Source organism: Osmerus mordax, chromosome 12 (assembly GCF_038355195.1).
Source record: "Osmerus mordax isolate fOsmMor3 chromosome 12, fOsmMor3.pri, whole genome shotgun sequence".
In the NCBI taxonomy this organism is placed as follows: Eukaryota; Metazoa; Chordata; class Actinopteri; order Osmeriformes; family Osmeridae; genus Osmerus; species Osmerus mordax.
In genome coordinates this window covers 1,073,815-1,089,770 of record NC_090061.1, presented here as the reverse complement: position 1 = coordinate 1,089,770, position 15,956 = coordinate 1,073,815, and the positions used below count along the sequence as shown (strand labels likewise).

The 15,956-nt window shown below is 48.1% G+C and overlaps 1 protein-coding gene across 1 annotated transcript; it reads right to left on the bottom strand.

The window, feature by feature from the left end:
• Positions 1-1,269: 1,269 nt before the first annotated feature.
• Positions 1,270-15,720, bottom strand: canx (calnexin). The gene is made up of 15 exons (XM_067248408.1): positions 15,687-15,720; positions 11,800-12,015; positions 11,017-11,090; positions 10,645-10,703; positions 10,188-10,329; positions 9,979-10,060; positions 9,553-9,745; positions 8,737-8,926; positions 8,514-8,627; positions 7,672-7,828; positions 6,956-7,171; positions 4,585-4,704; positions 4,050-4,191; positions 3,637-3,749; positions 1,270-3,317 (listed from the first exon to the last, which is right to left on the bottom strand). The coding sequence occupies exons 2-15, from the start codon at positions 12,010-12,012 to the stop codon at positions 3,261-3,263; spliced, it is 1,872 nt and encodes a 623-aa protein (XP_067104509.1). The 5' UTR covers positions 12,013-12,015; positions 15,687-15,720; the 3' UTR covers positions 1,270-3,260.
• Positions 15,721-15,956: the final 236 nt, after the last annotated feature.

The window sequence follows — 15,956 nt, the reverse complement described above, 5'->3', positions numbered from 1 at the left end:
GTGTGTGAAACGTGTGTACACGTTTCCAAACTTGTATTCTCAGTAGTGACAATGTTGGCACTATTGGAATGTGGTCCATTAAGGACTTATCAGTTAAACCACGGCACATTTCAGATATGCTAATCTTGCTTGTCCATATTGTTGATATTATTTGCTTGATGCAGGCTCAAACAATCACCTGCCATAACCCTTCCTGATTTTGTGAGGGATATTCTCAGATTTATTGACCGTTATACATGGTAAAACACTAGAAAATCAAACTTTAAGGTAACATGTTTAGTAACTTTAGTTAAAACTACTTAAAAGCCGATTAAAACGGTTACATCGTATGTTAATATGGATATAGTCTTTGCAAAAATGTTGTAAATACAGAAACCTTTTAAATACTTTTAGGAATCTGAGGTTAGTCTACATCATTATCAAGGAATTATACCCATCTCGCCTGTGACATACACAATGGTAGAAACTACGAGAAAAAAAATCATCTCATGGATTTAAGTTGGATCGGGCAATCGTTTTTTATTGATCAAAACAAATGGCGTCCCCATTCGTAATAACTGCCTTAAAGATACACATCGATAACTCATCTGTCTGAACACATCTATTCACGACCCGAGCCTGTAACAAGCCAGCAGTTTGAGACAGTCTCATCATGTTAAATAAAATCTCTACCGTCATCTACTCTCGATTGTGCAAGATTTGAAAAGAAACCGGTTGTAATTCTCCATAGTGTTTACCTACATAAAACCTAAACGTTTGTGTTTGAATTACAGCACTGTTTAGTGACTAAAACGTTAGTCTATAATTCTGGAATCGAGGAGGGTAAATCTCACTGGTTAGAGCACTTTATTGGAGATATGTGGTTGCAGGTTCAGATTCCCCTGTGCTATACATTGGATGAGTGTCTGCTAAATTAATATGTTACATTATTTAGTAAAAAGTTGAGGACATTTCCTATTCTCTGATTACTACATCACAAAAAATAAATGCAATTTGTTAAGATTGGTTGTTTGAAAAAGGGTCGTCACATTAAAAACACAGACCCCTCTTCATAGGGATGATAAACAAAAACACTGAAAAATCTGAAGTCTCAGATTACAACAGAATCTATTGACCTTGAGTACACCCTGTGAAAACAGGCCATATTTCAAGAGGAGGAAAGAGAGAAAGACCTACATCTGATTGAGACTGAAGCTGAATTTGCCTCTTCACCCAAGGAGGAAACCCACACGACACACATACAGAAACACACATGTCCAACCTCCAATCTCTTAGTCAAATCTATTTTATTTCTGTTTTGTAAGTAACATCATAGCAAATTCTACCGTAGTTCCTCGACCCCCTGTAAATTAACGACTAATCAACTGCACTCATGCGGATACGTAACACTCACCACCCAATCACATGCAGTGTGTCAGTGGAATGACCAATCCCCTTTCACCTTGCTTACTCAAACAGACATCACAACACAGACATGAAGAAGCGCTTGGGTATGTTGCCAAACCATAGACACCACCGGGCCCTGATCACACTAGGAAAAAAATATAAAATGATTTCTGTCATGACATTGAAATTCTCTACCTTGATAAGTGCCAACTCTTTCGACTCTTTAGGAAGCGAATCTATCTGGCTTCTACTTTGAAGAGGGCTTCTAACTGGGACCCCGTAGGTAGTTGAGACCCAGTGTTCCCCACTGGCATCTTTTACACGCCGTACGGGCTAGGCCACGAGGAGGAGTCCACGTATGTCACAGTGAAAAAGGAGGGAGGCTTTTATGACACCCTGAGATCCTTTTAATATTCGTTGATGACTCGTTTGAAAAAATTAGTCAAACTTTAATAGAAAAGAACGTTGGACAGAAGAGGAAAATCTGTCATGTCCCAGTTCCCCACCACTACTTCCTGTCTTTACCTTCAGGAAACCTTGTCACAGGATGTGCTTACTCATCTACCAATACGTGGGCAGGGGACTGGGTCATTCCACCAATGAGGGTGCAGGCTACATGGGCTGAACCGGGATTAATGTGTTATCAGTTTGCTCATGAGTCAGCCACAGCGAGGTCACCAGTCTAACAAACTTGTCTACATTGAACCCTGCCAACATTAATTGTCATCTCAAACACCATCCTCTCTCCCTCCCTCCCACTCAATCTGGTATCGGCTACTTCTCTCTTCATTCTCCACATGTTACTGTACAGTTACACTACATTATACATCAAGACCAGAGAAAATAAAACAGTTATGGAATCAAAGATGTTTAGAAAAACAAAAGCCATGTACATAGTATTAAAAAAAAAAGGACTCACGGTACATTCACACACAAAAAAGAACATTCGGCAAATGTTGCTCTCTAGGACTGTAAGGCTGCATATTCTAACCTACTAAAAGCCCGCTATGGCAATCTCCTCTTCCTGCTCATTCACCTGCCCTCGGGTTCTGAGCGTGTGCAGTAGAATCCTCCACTTCCTGCCATGTTTGTATGAAACTCAAGAGGGTACCTCTACAACCAGAACACACAGTTATTCAGATGACAATGCTTTGGAAGCCAAGTGGAATGGAAACATCAAGGAGACTCATGCATGGCTGTGACGTCTTACAGCCACGAGAAAATACGAAGTTAGAGGAGCACGCTGAGAGACCCCAGGTCCATGTTTGTTTGTTTGGGGGTTTTGTTTTTCCTCCCTTGACAGAAATGCTCATGCTACCCCTTTACCTACCCCTCTGATACATACAAACGCATGGGACTGATACAACTGGACCGGACCAAGCAACGTGAACATTGAGTAGTGGAGAGGGGTTTCTAAACTCACAAGCTGTTGTTTGCCCTTGACGTTTCTTGATAAATACGGGATAGTTATCTGCAGGCTGGGTTCACTAGCTAGAGCGAGGGGGCCAGGGTGGTTGGTCTGGGAGGAGATTACAGGAGATGGGGGGGGGGGTTTAGGGTCTGCTCACACTGTACGGAATGGCATGGGAAGTAGATTTTCTTCTATATATATATTCTTCCGAAAAAGCCCTTTTTTTCTACTCTAGACTCATCCGTCTTCATCATACTTGGAACCATTATCATCTTCATCCGTGTTGGTCAGAATAGTTTTTTGTTGATCCTGACGAGATGGAGCGCTGTCCGATGCTGTCGTCTTGGGGAGGGGGAGGGAGGGGGTTGGTAGGGGTGTGGTTGGGGGGAGGTAGGGGTGTGGTTGGGGGGAGGTAGGGGCTGTTGGTTGACACCAGACATCCAGGATGGTAGGAACAGCCACATCAGTCCTTTCTGACACGGTTCCTGGGGGACCTTCTCAGGACATCCTCATCTAGTTTCTAAGAAGAAGGAGGCAGCCATCAGGAACAGGCGTTTACATTCTTAAAGATAGATCTGGGGGGGCATTTTTCATGCTTTATTATAGTTTCCTAAGTGAAGTGTGTCAGGAAAGGGAGAGAGATAGGGAGAGAAAATGCGGCGGATTTGCACGCAGTCCGCTGTGAGGCCTCAGCCCACTTATCCAGCAAGCTCCCAGGGCACCCACAGATGTTTACATTCTTAACCACAAAAGTCTCCTCCCTCTAGAATCATTTACATCAAACACTTACTATGTTAAATTGTCAATGTGTTCTCGTCATGCTCCATGTGATCACTGACCTCTCCAGCTGCAGCCTCATCTTCCTCCTCATCCTCTTCCTCCTTATTGGCTTCCTCCTCCTCCTCCCCCTCCTTCTCTGCTGGGCTGTCCTCTGCATCACTCTTCTTCTCGGCTAACATTCGAAAAAAGAAAAGAACCCCGCCCATGTTAGACAGGAAGTGACACCATGGTTTGGATGAAGTGAAGACAGGAGTCAGGTGGCTGAGCGGTTAGGGAGTCGGGCTAGTAATCTGAAGGTTACCGGTTCAATTCCCAGCTGTGCACTTCACCCTACTTGCCTTGGGGAGAATGTCCCTGTACTTACTGTAAGTCGCTCTGGATAAGAGCGTCTGCTAAATGACTAAATGTAAGACAATACACCACAGGAGTATTCAAAAAGAGAAAGAAGTCCTGAAGGTTGTGTGGTGCTGACCTGGCAGGCTCTTGTCCTCTGTGGCCTGGTCTGCCTCAATCTTCTCCTCCTTCTCCACCTCTTCCTCCTCTTCCTCCTTCACGTCAGGCTGGGGCTCGTCGGTCTTCTTGTAGTCCGCCGCCGCCGCCGCAGGAGTCTTCTTCTGTCAGGTGACAAGAACATGAGCAGGTGTCAGCTGCAACACCACTAGCAACACCACTACAGAGACAACCAGCTGGAAGCTGAATCCAGACGAGGCTGGAGGAGTCACTGTCAGGAGTCACTGTCAGGAGTCACTGTCAGGAGTCACTACCGCCACATCAGTGCTGCTACATGATCAGAGAAGGTCAGCTGCTGCCGTCTCAACTGCCCCGAGTCAGAACTGTGTGAGCATGTGTGTATGAGAGTGGAGAGAGTGTGTGAGCATGTGTGTATGAGAGTGGAGAGAGTGTGTGAGCATGTGTGTATGAGAGTGTATGTGAGCATATGTGTGAGCGTGTGTATGAGAGAGTGTGAGTGTGTGTGTGTATGAGTGTGTGACAGCAGGCGTCCTCACCTTGCCGGTGCAGCAGAAGAAGATGATGAGGACCAGGGGCAGGGCCACAGTGAGAACATACACCACCCACAGCCAGGGGCGCTCCTCAGCTGCTGTCATCATCTGGGTGGCCAGGCCAGGCTGGAGGAGGACAGGCAGTTTAGCACATGCTAAACACTACATGCTAAATTATACTCACTTGGTTGTTTGTGAGTTAAGAGTGAAAGCGTGTGCGTGCGTCTCCATTTGTCTCATCCATAACAGATTTTAATAAGAAAATAATTTCAGCCTTAACTTTTTTTAGGAGTATTGAGAAGCCTAAAACTGAGTAAAGCAGAGCAGAGTACAATGGAGTACAGTAGAGTCCTCAAATTATGCCAAACTTTTTTTTTTTTTTTTCAACCTTTCAAAACTTTTTTTTTTTTTACACAATGAAAGTAGGGGGGGGGGGGGGGGGAGGGAGAGAATAGAGAAGCCTAAAACAAGAGTAAAGCAGGGCACAGTAGAGTATAGTAGAGTCCTCCTCAGTACCGAATGATTTTTTTTTTCTTTTCCAACCTTTCGAAACAGTATTTTCTAACCTAATATTCTATCATATTTTTTTCAACCCAGAGTTGGCTTTCGTCCACGTCCTTCTGACTTTCTGAAAGTATAAAAGGGGCTTCCTTTTTCACTGTGACTGACAACATTCACCAGGGCTTCCTGTCCTGCAAATGTTACGCAATGTCACCTAACATCCAACCAACCGACTACAGCCAGGAAATAAAACACTTTGAGAACACATTCTATGTACTTTATAAACCAAACCGTCAACGTGCTAGTTCTCAGTAGGACAGCTATTTAGCAAGTGGACATGCCAGGCTAGAGGCAGGCTCTGCTCTGGGTGTAGCGGGCCCATTAAGCCCAACATGTCAGGCATCTGAAGAATTCTCCTTGAGGAAAATTAAGCCACCGGGGCAGCAGGAATGTTGATGAGGCGGCCAACTAAGGACTAATCTCTGGGCTGGTGCCCCGACCAACCTCAGACACATGGCTGCCACCAGGCAAGCACACCTGCTGGGTCACCCCTGGCTGGTGCTGGGGTCTTCCCTGGCTGGGGGTGGGGTGGGGTCTTCCCTGGCTGGGGTGGGGTCTTCCCTGGCTGGGGCTGGGGTGGGGTCTTCCCTGGCTGGGGCTGGGGTGGGGTCTTCCCTGGCTGGGGCTGGGTCTTCCCTGGCTGGGGCTGGGTCTCCCCTGGCTGGGGGTGGGGTGGGGTCTTCCCTGGCTGGGGCTGGGGTGGGGTCTTCCCTGGCTGGGGCTGGGTCTTCCCTGGCTGGGGGTGGGGTGGGGTCTTCCCTGGCTGGGGGTGGGGTGGGGTCTTCCCTGGCTGGGGCTGGGGTGGGGTCTTCCCTGGCTGGGGTGGGGTCTTCCCAGGCAGGCTGTGGGACTGCTGCCACCGAGGGTTTACAGAAGCCAGTAACCTCAGACCAGGGAGGAACTGGCATGTACAGCGTGTTTACAGCCCTGATAAACACCTCAGCTCATCTCATCTCACCTCACCTCACCTCACCTCACCTCACCTCACCTCACCTCATCTCACCTCATCTCATCTCACCTCATCTCATCTCACCTCATCTCATCTCATCTCATCTCATCTCATCTCACCTCACCTCATCTCATCTCATCTCACCTCATCTCATCTCATCTCACCTCATCTCATCTCACCTCATCTCACCTCACCTCATCTCATCTCACCTCATCTCATCTCACCTCATCTCACCTCATCTCACCTCATCTCACCTCATCTCATCTCATCTCATCTCACCTCATCTCACCTCATCTCACCTCACCTCATCTCACCTCATCTCACCTCATCTCACCTCAGCTGACGGGCATTTCGTCCCGGTCTACTGTGGGAGCTGGTGAGCCTGCTGGTAGGACAGCAACAAGGCCAGAGAGTGTACTCCGGTCAGGTTCGGGCTGTGTGTGTGTGTGTGTGTGTGTGTGTGTGTGTGTCTGCGGATGTGTGTGTGTGGTCAAGACTGCCCTCTGCTCCTCCAGCTGGGATCAGCCTGAGGAGGTCTAGGGTGATATGATTGGGGAGTGTTCACATCCATGCCAACCCCAGGGCCTAATGCCAACCCTCTGGTGACTTGCATAAACACACAACTGAGCTTCTATTTATAAGCAGACTGGTCCCTTCAGTCTGTGTAGCAACACAAACAGTGATCTAGTAACGCTCCTTAAGACCGTACTGAAAGGTGTGTTCCCTGAGGCACACTGGTCCCTGGGTAGCAGGGGTGAATTTGAATTAAAAGCATGTTTTTGTGAGTTGTGTGTATATACAATGCATACGTTTGTGTGTGCATGAGCGTGAATGTGTACGTGTGTGTGTGTGTGCACGCTCACTCACCTCCGCGGCGCCCTCTGCAGCCTTCTTAAGGCCCCAGCCGTCGGTGGCCCAGCGCTCGGCTGTGACGCGGTCGTTGGTGATGAAGAAGTTGTCGAAGAAGATGTCTGAGGACATGGACCACAGCTCCAGACCCACGGCACTGAAGGGGTTCATCCTGAAGGGGTGCAGGTCCTCGAAGAAGGCAGGGTTGGCCACCTTCCTGGGCTTCCACAGCCCCTGGGAGACACACAGCCAGGTCAGCTGCTGAGCTACAACAGTGGCTCTCAATCATTGGCTTCAGTACCTCCTGATCCTGAATCCTAGTACCCTCCATTTGAGAAACAGTGAGCTAGAGTATAAGCTTGTTGTTTTACCATGAAATAATAATTAAGTCTTCATCCAAGCCCTTGTTGCATTTTCATGCTTTATTTTGTAGTTGTTATAAGTAAAGTGTGACAGGAAAGGCATGCAGCAAGGGCCAAAGATTTGAACCCAGGCCGCTGTGGTAAAACCTCAGCCTACATACACACATGGTACGACACTTATCCAGTGAGCTACCAAGACACTCCCATCTAAACTCTTTTATCCAAAGCAATATTCATTCGAGTGGGTCAAAAGAGTACTCTGCTTTCATGAAGAACAACACAGACCAGGAGAGAGAGAGGACTCCTGCCTCTCTCTACGCTACCACTCTCTGGGCTGTGGGGAGTGTGTGAGGCGGCGTTGTCAGTGGTTACCTGGTAGTTGGGGTTGTCAATCATGGGTGCCTTCCACTTGCCCTTGTGGTTGGGGTTGTCAATCATGGGGCGTTGCCAGACACCACAGCCAGGGGCGGTCTCACAGGCGGGGTTAGGAACCTGGGGAGCCTCCCATTCTCCATCCATATCCTCATCCCTGGAGAGGTGGAGGGAGAAGGAAAGAGAGAGAGGAAGAGATAAAGAATGATGGAAACATGTTAAAGACACTGTGCTGGCCTTTCTGAAACAGCACATGTGCAGAACATCCCAGATAACTCTCCTTAAACCCATCCTGACCACATGCTGCCCTTCCCTTCCACTCTCTCCCCTCGCCTCCCCCTCCATCCGTTGCCTTCGGGGGAGGAAGTCAAATTGAATTCTGCTGAAAAAGTGGGCCATCAAAGCTGCTGTGAGTGTGTGTGAGAGTGTGTGTGTGAGCGAGGAGCTTGTCAGAAGAGAGTGTGGTCTGTCTGTCCCTAGGCTTCCAGGATATTACTCCCCGTCTCCTCAGAAAGCACATTTGTCCCTACACAAGGGCAAAGCCAACAGTGCTAATATTAATATATATAATATTTTAAAAAGTGTCACCTTCATAGAGATATAGTGAATACAAAACAGAGGGAGAGAGAGAAGGGAGATGAAGAGGAGCTAGGTATGGTGGTATTGAGGTAGGACATATGGAGTCAGGAGGTATAGATGGTTCTGGTTAGGGAGGTAGGGGGTATATAGATGGTTCTGGTTAGGGAGCTAGGGGGTATATAGATGGTTCTGGTTAGGGAGGTAGGGGGTATATATATATATATATTAGGTAGGGTTAAGGAGGTAGAGTTGTGGTTCTGTACCAGTCTTCAGGTTTGACGGCATCGGGGTCGCTGGTGTACTCTGGCTCATCATCCAGCCAGCCGTCTGGCTTCACTGCACTCTCATCTGGGACCTGGGCTGGAGCATCCTCATCCCTGGAGCGCACACACACACACACACACAGGTCAGATATGCAGACGCGCACATGCAAGCACACACACATATACATGCATATACACAAATCTCTAGTCACAGGTCACTGACCAGTCGTCAGGTTTGACGGCGTCAGGGTCCTGGATCTTTGGCCTCTCGTCCCAGTCCTCAGGCCGCTGGTCCTCGGGGTCCTCTACCTCAGCAGGGGGGTTCACCGGGGGCGTCATGTCCGTCAGCAGACTGCCACTGTTCACCAGCGTCTGATCCACCAGGATCTCAAAGCTGTTGTCTGGGTTCACCACTAGGGGGCGGCGGGACAGAGGAGAAGCAGTCATTAGGTTGAGAGGAAGAACTGAGAGGAAGAACAACACTGACGCGACTTCTGAAAGGAGACAAGGAGCTGGTCTGGAACGTTCACCGTTATCATCAGGGTGACTGGGTTTATTAGATGGCTGCAGAAGACAGAACACATCCTGCTTCAGTGCTCAGTGGTTGTGCAGGTAACTGCAGACCCAGAGGACCCAGGTTAAAATCCCACCCTGCATATTGCTTTGAATAAAAGCATATGCTAAATGAATAGTGTTACCCAGGGTGTACAGGTGGGTTTAGAGTGTTACCTAAGGTGTACAGGTGGGTTTAGAGTGTTACCTAAGGTGTACAGGTGGGTTTAGAGTGTTACCTAAGGTGTACAGGTGGGTTTAGAGTGTTACCTAAGGTGTACAGGTGGGTTTAGAGTGTTACCTAAGGTGTACAGGTGGGTTTAGAGTGTTACCTAAGGTGTACAGGTGGGTTTAGAGTGTTACCTAAGGTGTACAGGTGGGTTTAGAGTGTTACCTAAGGTGTACAGGTGGGTTTAGAGTGTTACCTAAGGTGTACAGGTGGGTTTAGAGTGTTACCTAAGGTGTACAGGTGGGTTTAGAGTGTTACCTAAGGTGTACAGGTGGGTCTTCTTGTCGGTGTAGAAGGAGCGCAGCTCTGCGTCGGGCTTCTTGGCATGCTTCTCCTCGTACTCGCCAGTCTTGGGGTTCTTGTGGCGGAAGATGAAGTGGAGCTTGTAGTCCTCTCCACACTTGTCTGGTCCGAACATGATGGTGTAGGGGGTCTTATCTACGAACTCATCCTGGACCACAAACACACACACGAGGGAAGGGAGGGGGAGCACCGTGTCATTCACAGGGAGCTGGTGTGTGTGTTTAGTGTGGTATGTCTGTGTGTATAGTGTGGTATGTGTGTGTGTATAGTGTGGTATGTGTGTGTGTGTGTGTGTGTATAGTGTGGTATGTCTGTGTGTATAGTGTGGTATGTGTGTGTGTGTGTGTGTATAGAGTGTTATGTATGTGTGTGTGTGTTTACCAGGTTGAGGTCTGGGGTCTGAGACAGCAGTTTGACGTAGGCGCCGCCACAATCAATCCCTGTCTGGAAGTTCACCTCATACCTGGAGACACAGCACGCACTCAGCAACAGTTTCCTCTTCATCTTCCCGTGACTCTTATAACACCTCAAAAATGGCTGGGTTGAAAGGTGTGTGTGTGAGTGTGTGTGTGTGTGAGAGAGAGACTCACTGCAGGATGAGGGGCTTGGTGTCGAACATGAAAGGTCTGAGGAGCTGGGCTGAGATGGCGTGGTGTTTGGCTCTGGACTTGAGGACCAGACCCATGTCTCCTGGCAGCTTACCATCCTTCATCTCCTCCACCGACCATTTACCTGCAGCACCACAAATACCCCCCTGTTAACATCACACACACAGCCGTTACCACTACCACACACAGCCGTTACCACTACCACACACAGCCGTTACCACTACCACACACACAGCCGTTACCAGTACCACACACACAGCCGTTACCAGTACCACACACACAGCCGTTACCAGTACCACACACACAGCCGTTACCAGTACCACACACACAGCCGTTACCAGTACCACACACACAGCCGTTACCACTACCACACACCGGAGAGAGATATGAGAGAGAGACGAAGACAGAGAGCCACAGAGAAGGGAGTGAGTGTTCCTACCATCATACTTGGCGATCTCCTCATCGATATCTTCCTTCTTGGCCTTGGACACGACCCAGCTGCAGGAGACAGACAGGAAGTGAGAGGAGGGAGACAGGAAGTGAGAGGAGAGAGAGCCAGCACTCCCTCGTCCTGGGTCTGGAGGAGCCTCAACACAGAGGCTCCACCCAGGCTAGAGGCCCCAGACCGCAGGCCCGGAGCAGAGCTGAAGCCTTTGTGATGTTTCCTTCAGTGGAGTCAATTGCCTTCTATTCACATTGAACTCATTCAGCTTGACATTTATCTAAAGCAACACATAGTACTTTGTTTTTCTTACTCCACATTATGGGGTGTAACAGTGAAGGGGGTCCTGGTGGCCTGAGGAGTGCTCACCTGTCTAGGTTCCCCCGGTCGAAGGACTCTGCGAAGAAATGTTCCCCCATGGGCTCAGGGGCTTTATAGGTCACCTGCAGAGACACAGACAGGGTCAGGAGAGAGAGAGAGAGACAGGGTCAGGAGAGAGAGACAGGGTCAGGAGAGAGAGAGAGACAGACAGGGTCAGGAGAGAGAGACAGACAGGGTCAGGAGAGAGACAGACAGGGTCAGGAGAGAGACAGACAGGGTCAGGAGAGAGAGAGGGTCAGGAGAGAGAGACAGGGTCAGGAGAGAGAGACAGGGTAAGGAGAGGGTCAGGAGAGCCGTAGGTCAGCTAGTCCTCAGTCAGTCATCAGTCAGTCAGTCAGGATACAGGGGTTAATGTATAAACCAAATAGCTGACACCTTAACCTGTTTGTGTAGGAGTGTGAGTGAGGGAGAAGACAAGAGAATGAAAGAGAGAGCTTGCGAAAAGAGAGAGCGAGCGAGCGAGCATGACCCAAGCATGCTGGGTCAATATAGTCTAACAGGAACAAACATTAATGGGGACATTGTAAAACAACTGAACTTTCAGTAACTCTGCTGTCAATGAATCACTCATCTGACTGAACGACATCGGTCGTTCCTCAACCCATGGTTCTTAAAACCTCCAGCCAGCACATCACACAGCTATTTTTTCCACAAGGAGCTCAAGCCATCACCCTCTTCTCTTTCTGTTCACATTTACTTCAACCCTCCCCCCCCCCCCCCCCCCCCCCCTCTTTTCTTCCGCCGCCACAGAAGGGATGCAGCTAAACCAACCTTAGGTGCAGGGGGTGGTCCAGGGGGCGGGGCGTCAGCCTCCTCTGGCTCCACCTCCCCGTCCTGTAGCTCCTCCCCCAGGTCATCCAGCTCGTCCTCCACATCCAGCTCATCCGGCCCCGGGCCCTCCTCCTCCTCCTCCTGGCCCCGCAGCCCTGGGGAGCAGCAGCCCAGCACCAGCAGCAACACACACAGCCTCACCTTCAGATCCATAGTCTGGGGGGGGAGAAGAGAGAGATGGGGTAAGAGAGAGGCAGAGAAATTCAGCGATCGAGGGATGGAAGGAGGGGGTTGGGGAAGAGAAGAGTAGACGGAGAAAGCGAAGGACAGACAAAAAAAAAAGGGAGAAAAGCAACAAATGAATTCAGCCGTTTCCTCTTAACACCCTGAACATCATTCATGCACCCTCATTAGAGTCAGCAGCCTCACCCTCTGCCTCTAGAGGCAGGAGGCTCCACCCTCGTCTCCAGCCAGCCGGAGCGTCTAGCAGAAATGTCAGAGGGTCAGGGGTTGGATTCAGACCAGGGCGGGGGACTACAGACGGTAAAGGTTCAAACATTGAGTAGAAATATTCCGACAGCAGGAGAGGAGGCAAAGAAACGACAGAGAAATCAACCAACCAAGAGATGAGTGTGGAGGAGGGGAGAACATGGTTCACCTCCAGAGAGAGAGAGAGGAGAACATGGTTCACCTCCAGAGAGAGACTGCCACCACAAAAAGCATTGATCATCTGTTTATCAGTACCATTGACCCATCTCCTTGATGCCTGGTCCAAATCTAGCACAGTGACTTCATGGATTCTGGTAACATCACCTACTGTTCTACAAAACAGCTCCTTCTCCTCAAAGCTCTACAAAGGCAAACCCTGCCTCATTCAACAAACACACACTCTCTCTCTCCCCCAGCGGTTGCCGGGCATATGGTTGCCATGCCGTTAACCATGGCTCGCCTGCCGCCCATCGCCATAGCGACGAGAGAGCGCCCGAGGGATGTGCATCCTCAGCCCCTAATGAGATTACAGCCGACGAGATTACAGCCTCCCTTAACCTGCACCCCGCCAACATGCCATTCTGCACGGGCAATTAACACGCAACTTTCAACAAATTAGACACTGTATGTAGACAGACAACGACACCAAACGTCTGACATACAGCAGGAGTGGACACTGGAATTAATGCTATTTCAGACGTATTTATGATTATTTAAAAGTGGTGTATAAAACCCTGAAAAAAACTTATTAAACGTTCACTACATACCACGTAATCAGTAATTTTGAGGGGATTAGACTCACAGGGGCTATGCTAGCACATAACTGTTAGCACTTATACCACACGCATGGTGAGCAGACTGCTCTGCTAATAGGCTTTACTTCCATTGGATTAGCATGGGCAAGCTAATGTCTCATACCTTGGCAAAGTCATGGTGACTGGCCGAAACTGCCATGGTAGCTTAGCACAAACCGACGGACGGCTAATAAGACGACCATAAGGCCCAACCACGTGGCATTCAGAACAGCACACTTCCAGAATGCTCAATCGCGGCCTCCGGTAGTATCTAGGGTACTCGGAGAACGAGTGTGGGATTGTGTGACTGGGGGGACCTTGTACATGAGATGGAAGGAGAGAGGAAAGACAAAGACACAAATGTGGCATTTATGACTCATGCCAATCCATGTATCGACATTCCCATATCCGAGTGTGGAGTTACAAACTCACAGACGTTCCAGAATATAAAACAGCAACTTAAAATCGAATATCACAACAATTGACTGATTAGTCTGTCGATTTGGCTCGTGTTTTGACAGCTGGTCCATCCTGTCTTCCAATAGAGGCAGCTTGTTTTGGTAAAACAAAGATGAGAATGTTTTCCCACCACTAAGCAGGCTGCCAGCAGAGAGGGGCTGGCTACAGCTGGACCTGGGGGCTCAGAGTCCTGCTAACTGACCTGGTACCAGCCAGGGGAGGACGGATGCCGGGCGCTAAGGTTTTGGTGAAGTAAAGTTGGAGCTTTGCCCACATTTGTGACTCTGTATGTGAGGGTTCTAGAACTGGAAGGGTCTGTCTCAAAGGATCTAGAACTGGAAGGATCTGTCTCAAAGGATATAGAACTGGAAGGGTCTGTCTCAAAGGGTTCTAGAACTGGAAAGGTCTGTCTCAAAAGGTTCTAGAACTGGAAGGGTGCCTATAGCCCTGGAGGCTTGGGAAAGACCCAAGGTTCTGGTAGCTGAGGAGAAGGGGGCAAAGTGTGGCTTTGTTAGAGATAAACGTGAGGGGAGAGCAAGATTTCACTGTCCGGATACGTCATGGGGGCAAAACAAAACAAACAAGACAATCATGGGAGAAGGAAGTCCCAGTTAGGCTGCCAAGTGTGTAGTCCCTTCCCCCATTCCCATCATGCCTCAGTGGTCACATGTATTCAAGAGAGGGATGTAGCACAGACATTTAAGTCGGGGGAGGGGACCTGAAACGAATCAATCAAGGTCCAGTCAATACATCAAACACTGTTACCACCCAGCCTTTGCAAATCCTTTAAATTAATTCACCCTTTCTGGAAACAAACAAGACAAATTTATACTACCATGGGGGGGGGGGGGGGGGGGGGGGGGGGGTTAAAGACATATGCTAGACTGTTGGCCAAAGGAAAACAAACTTGTTGTGTGTTAGCCTGAGAGACACTTCCTGCCTGGGATGTTGCACAGAGATTTTACAGTTTGGCCTCTGATGTTATATACCGTCATGCTGCCTCTGATGTTATATACTGTTATAATACAGCAGGCACACACAGTCCACGTGGAGTGGGCTTAAGATATGGAAGCTGTAAGACCACGCTGTTTCCCGAGAAGGCCTTGACAGTCTGATGACAGAGGCGTTTTCAATGACTTCGAAGCAACGGTTTCACACATTAGCCTACTATCTTATCGGTGTTACTTATTTTGACGAATACGATTTTCCAATGAAAAACTTCGATGGTTCCAGTGTTCGTATTATTTTTTGGAAAGTTATGGTTCATATTGAACGAGTATTTGGCACTGATATCGCTGGTTGAACATACACAAATGTTGTTTTATGACCAATCTCAGGCATAATTTAGAAAGGGCGTTGAATGAATGACCTCTAACTATTGCTTCACTTTCCTTTTTCATTCATTGACGGAAGTCGACTGGCCTAACTGGTAAAACCTCTAGTTCTCAACTGAACAGTAATAACAAGTTTAAGTGTAAAATATAACGTGTGTAGAATAATTATTACAATTTTAACGAGCTGAATCAACTTTCCTTATTGGCTTCAACTTTACTGTCTGTAAAGTAAACTAGAAACTTAACGACGAGGAGCTAATTAATCCACGCAACTTCACACGCTGCACAATTAATACAGAAAAACGCATCTCAAGCTACCGAACAGTGTCATCACATTTCAGGGCAGACGTTTGAGAAAACGTCCTAACTGAATATCACTTGCCCCGTTTGCAATCTCCTTGCTTTATATCTCCTGCATCCCAACCCAGTCATTTACATAAGTAGCTATGGATGTCAAACACGTACGGAATACATGCTTTAGATAACTACACAATTGAGTTATGAATTGTACAATGCGGGGTATTTTTTAACAATTCAACGCCAGCGGGTATAATTCCTAAGTTTGTTAGCTGGCTAGCGTTGGCTAGCCAATTTAGCTTGTTAGCTAGCTAGCTAACTAGCTGGCCTCTGCACTGTCATATTTGTCATTCTACGCACCGGTTTGCGAACATATTTAGAACTAGCAAGCAACACCAAGCCTGTCTATTCATTAAACGTGCGTGCAAACAGTGCGATGTGTATGTATTCAAATGATTGTTATATACTAAAAATATTGATTTTCAGAAAGTGTAATATCTCCGTCATTGCTTACCTCCTGGTTCTCTATGTGACCACCTGGAACTACAGCAGGATCACGTGTGATGTAGGGGCATGCGTTCTGGGATTGAAGTCCCACCTTCAACACTTGCTGATTGGTTAATAAGCCAAAATCTACGAGGTTTTCCGGGACAATCGTAAATATGATTGGTTGTAATGCATGTTCATCAAAATGAATGATCTACGCCCACAATCTGAACCGCGTGGACGGCGATGATTTGTCCAGCTGAAAGAGGAAGTGTTCTTTCATTGGTTGTAGTAAGAA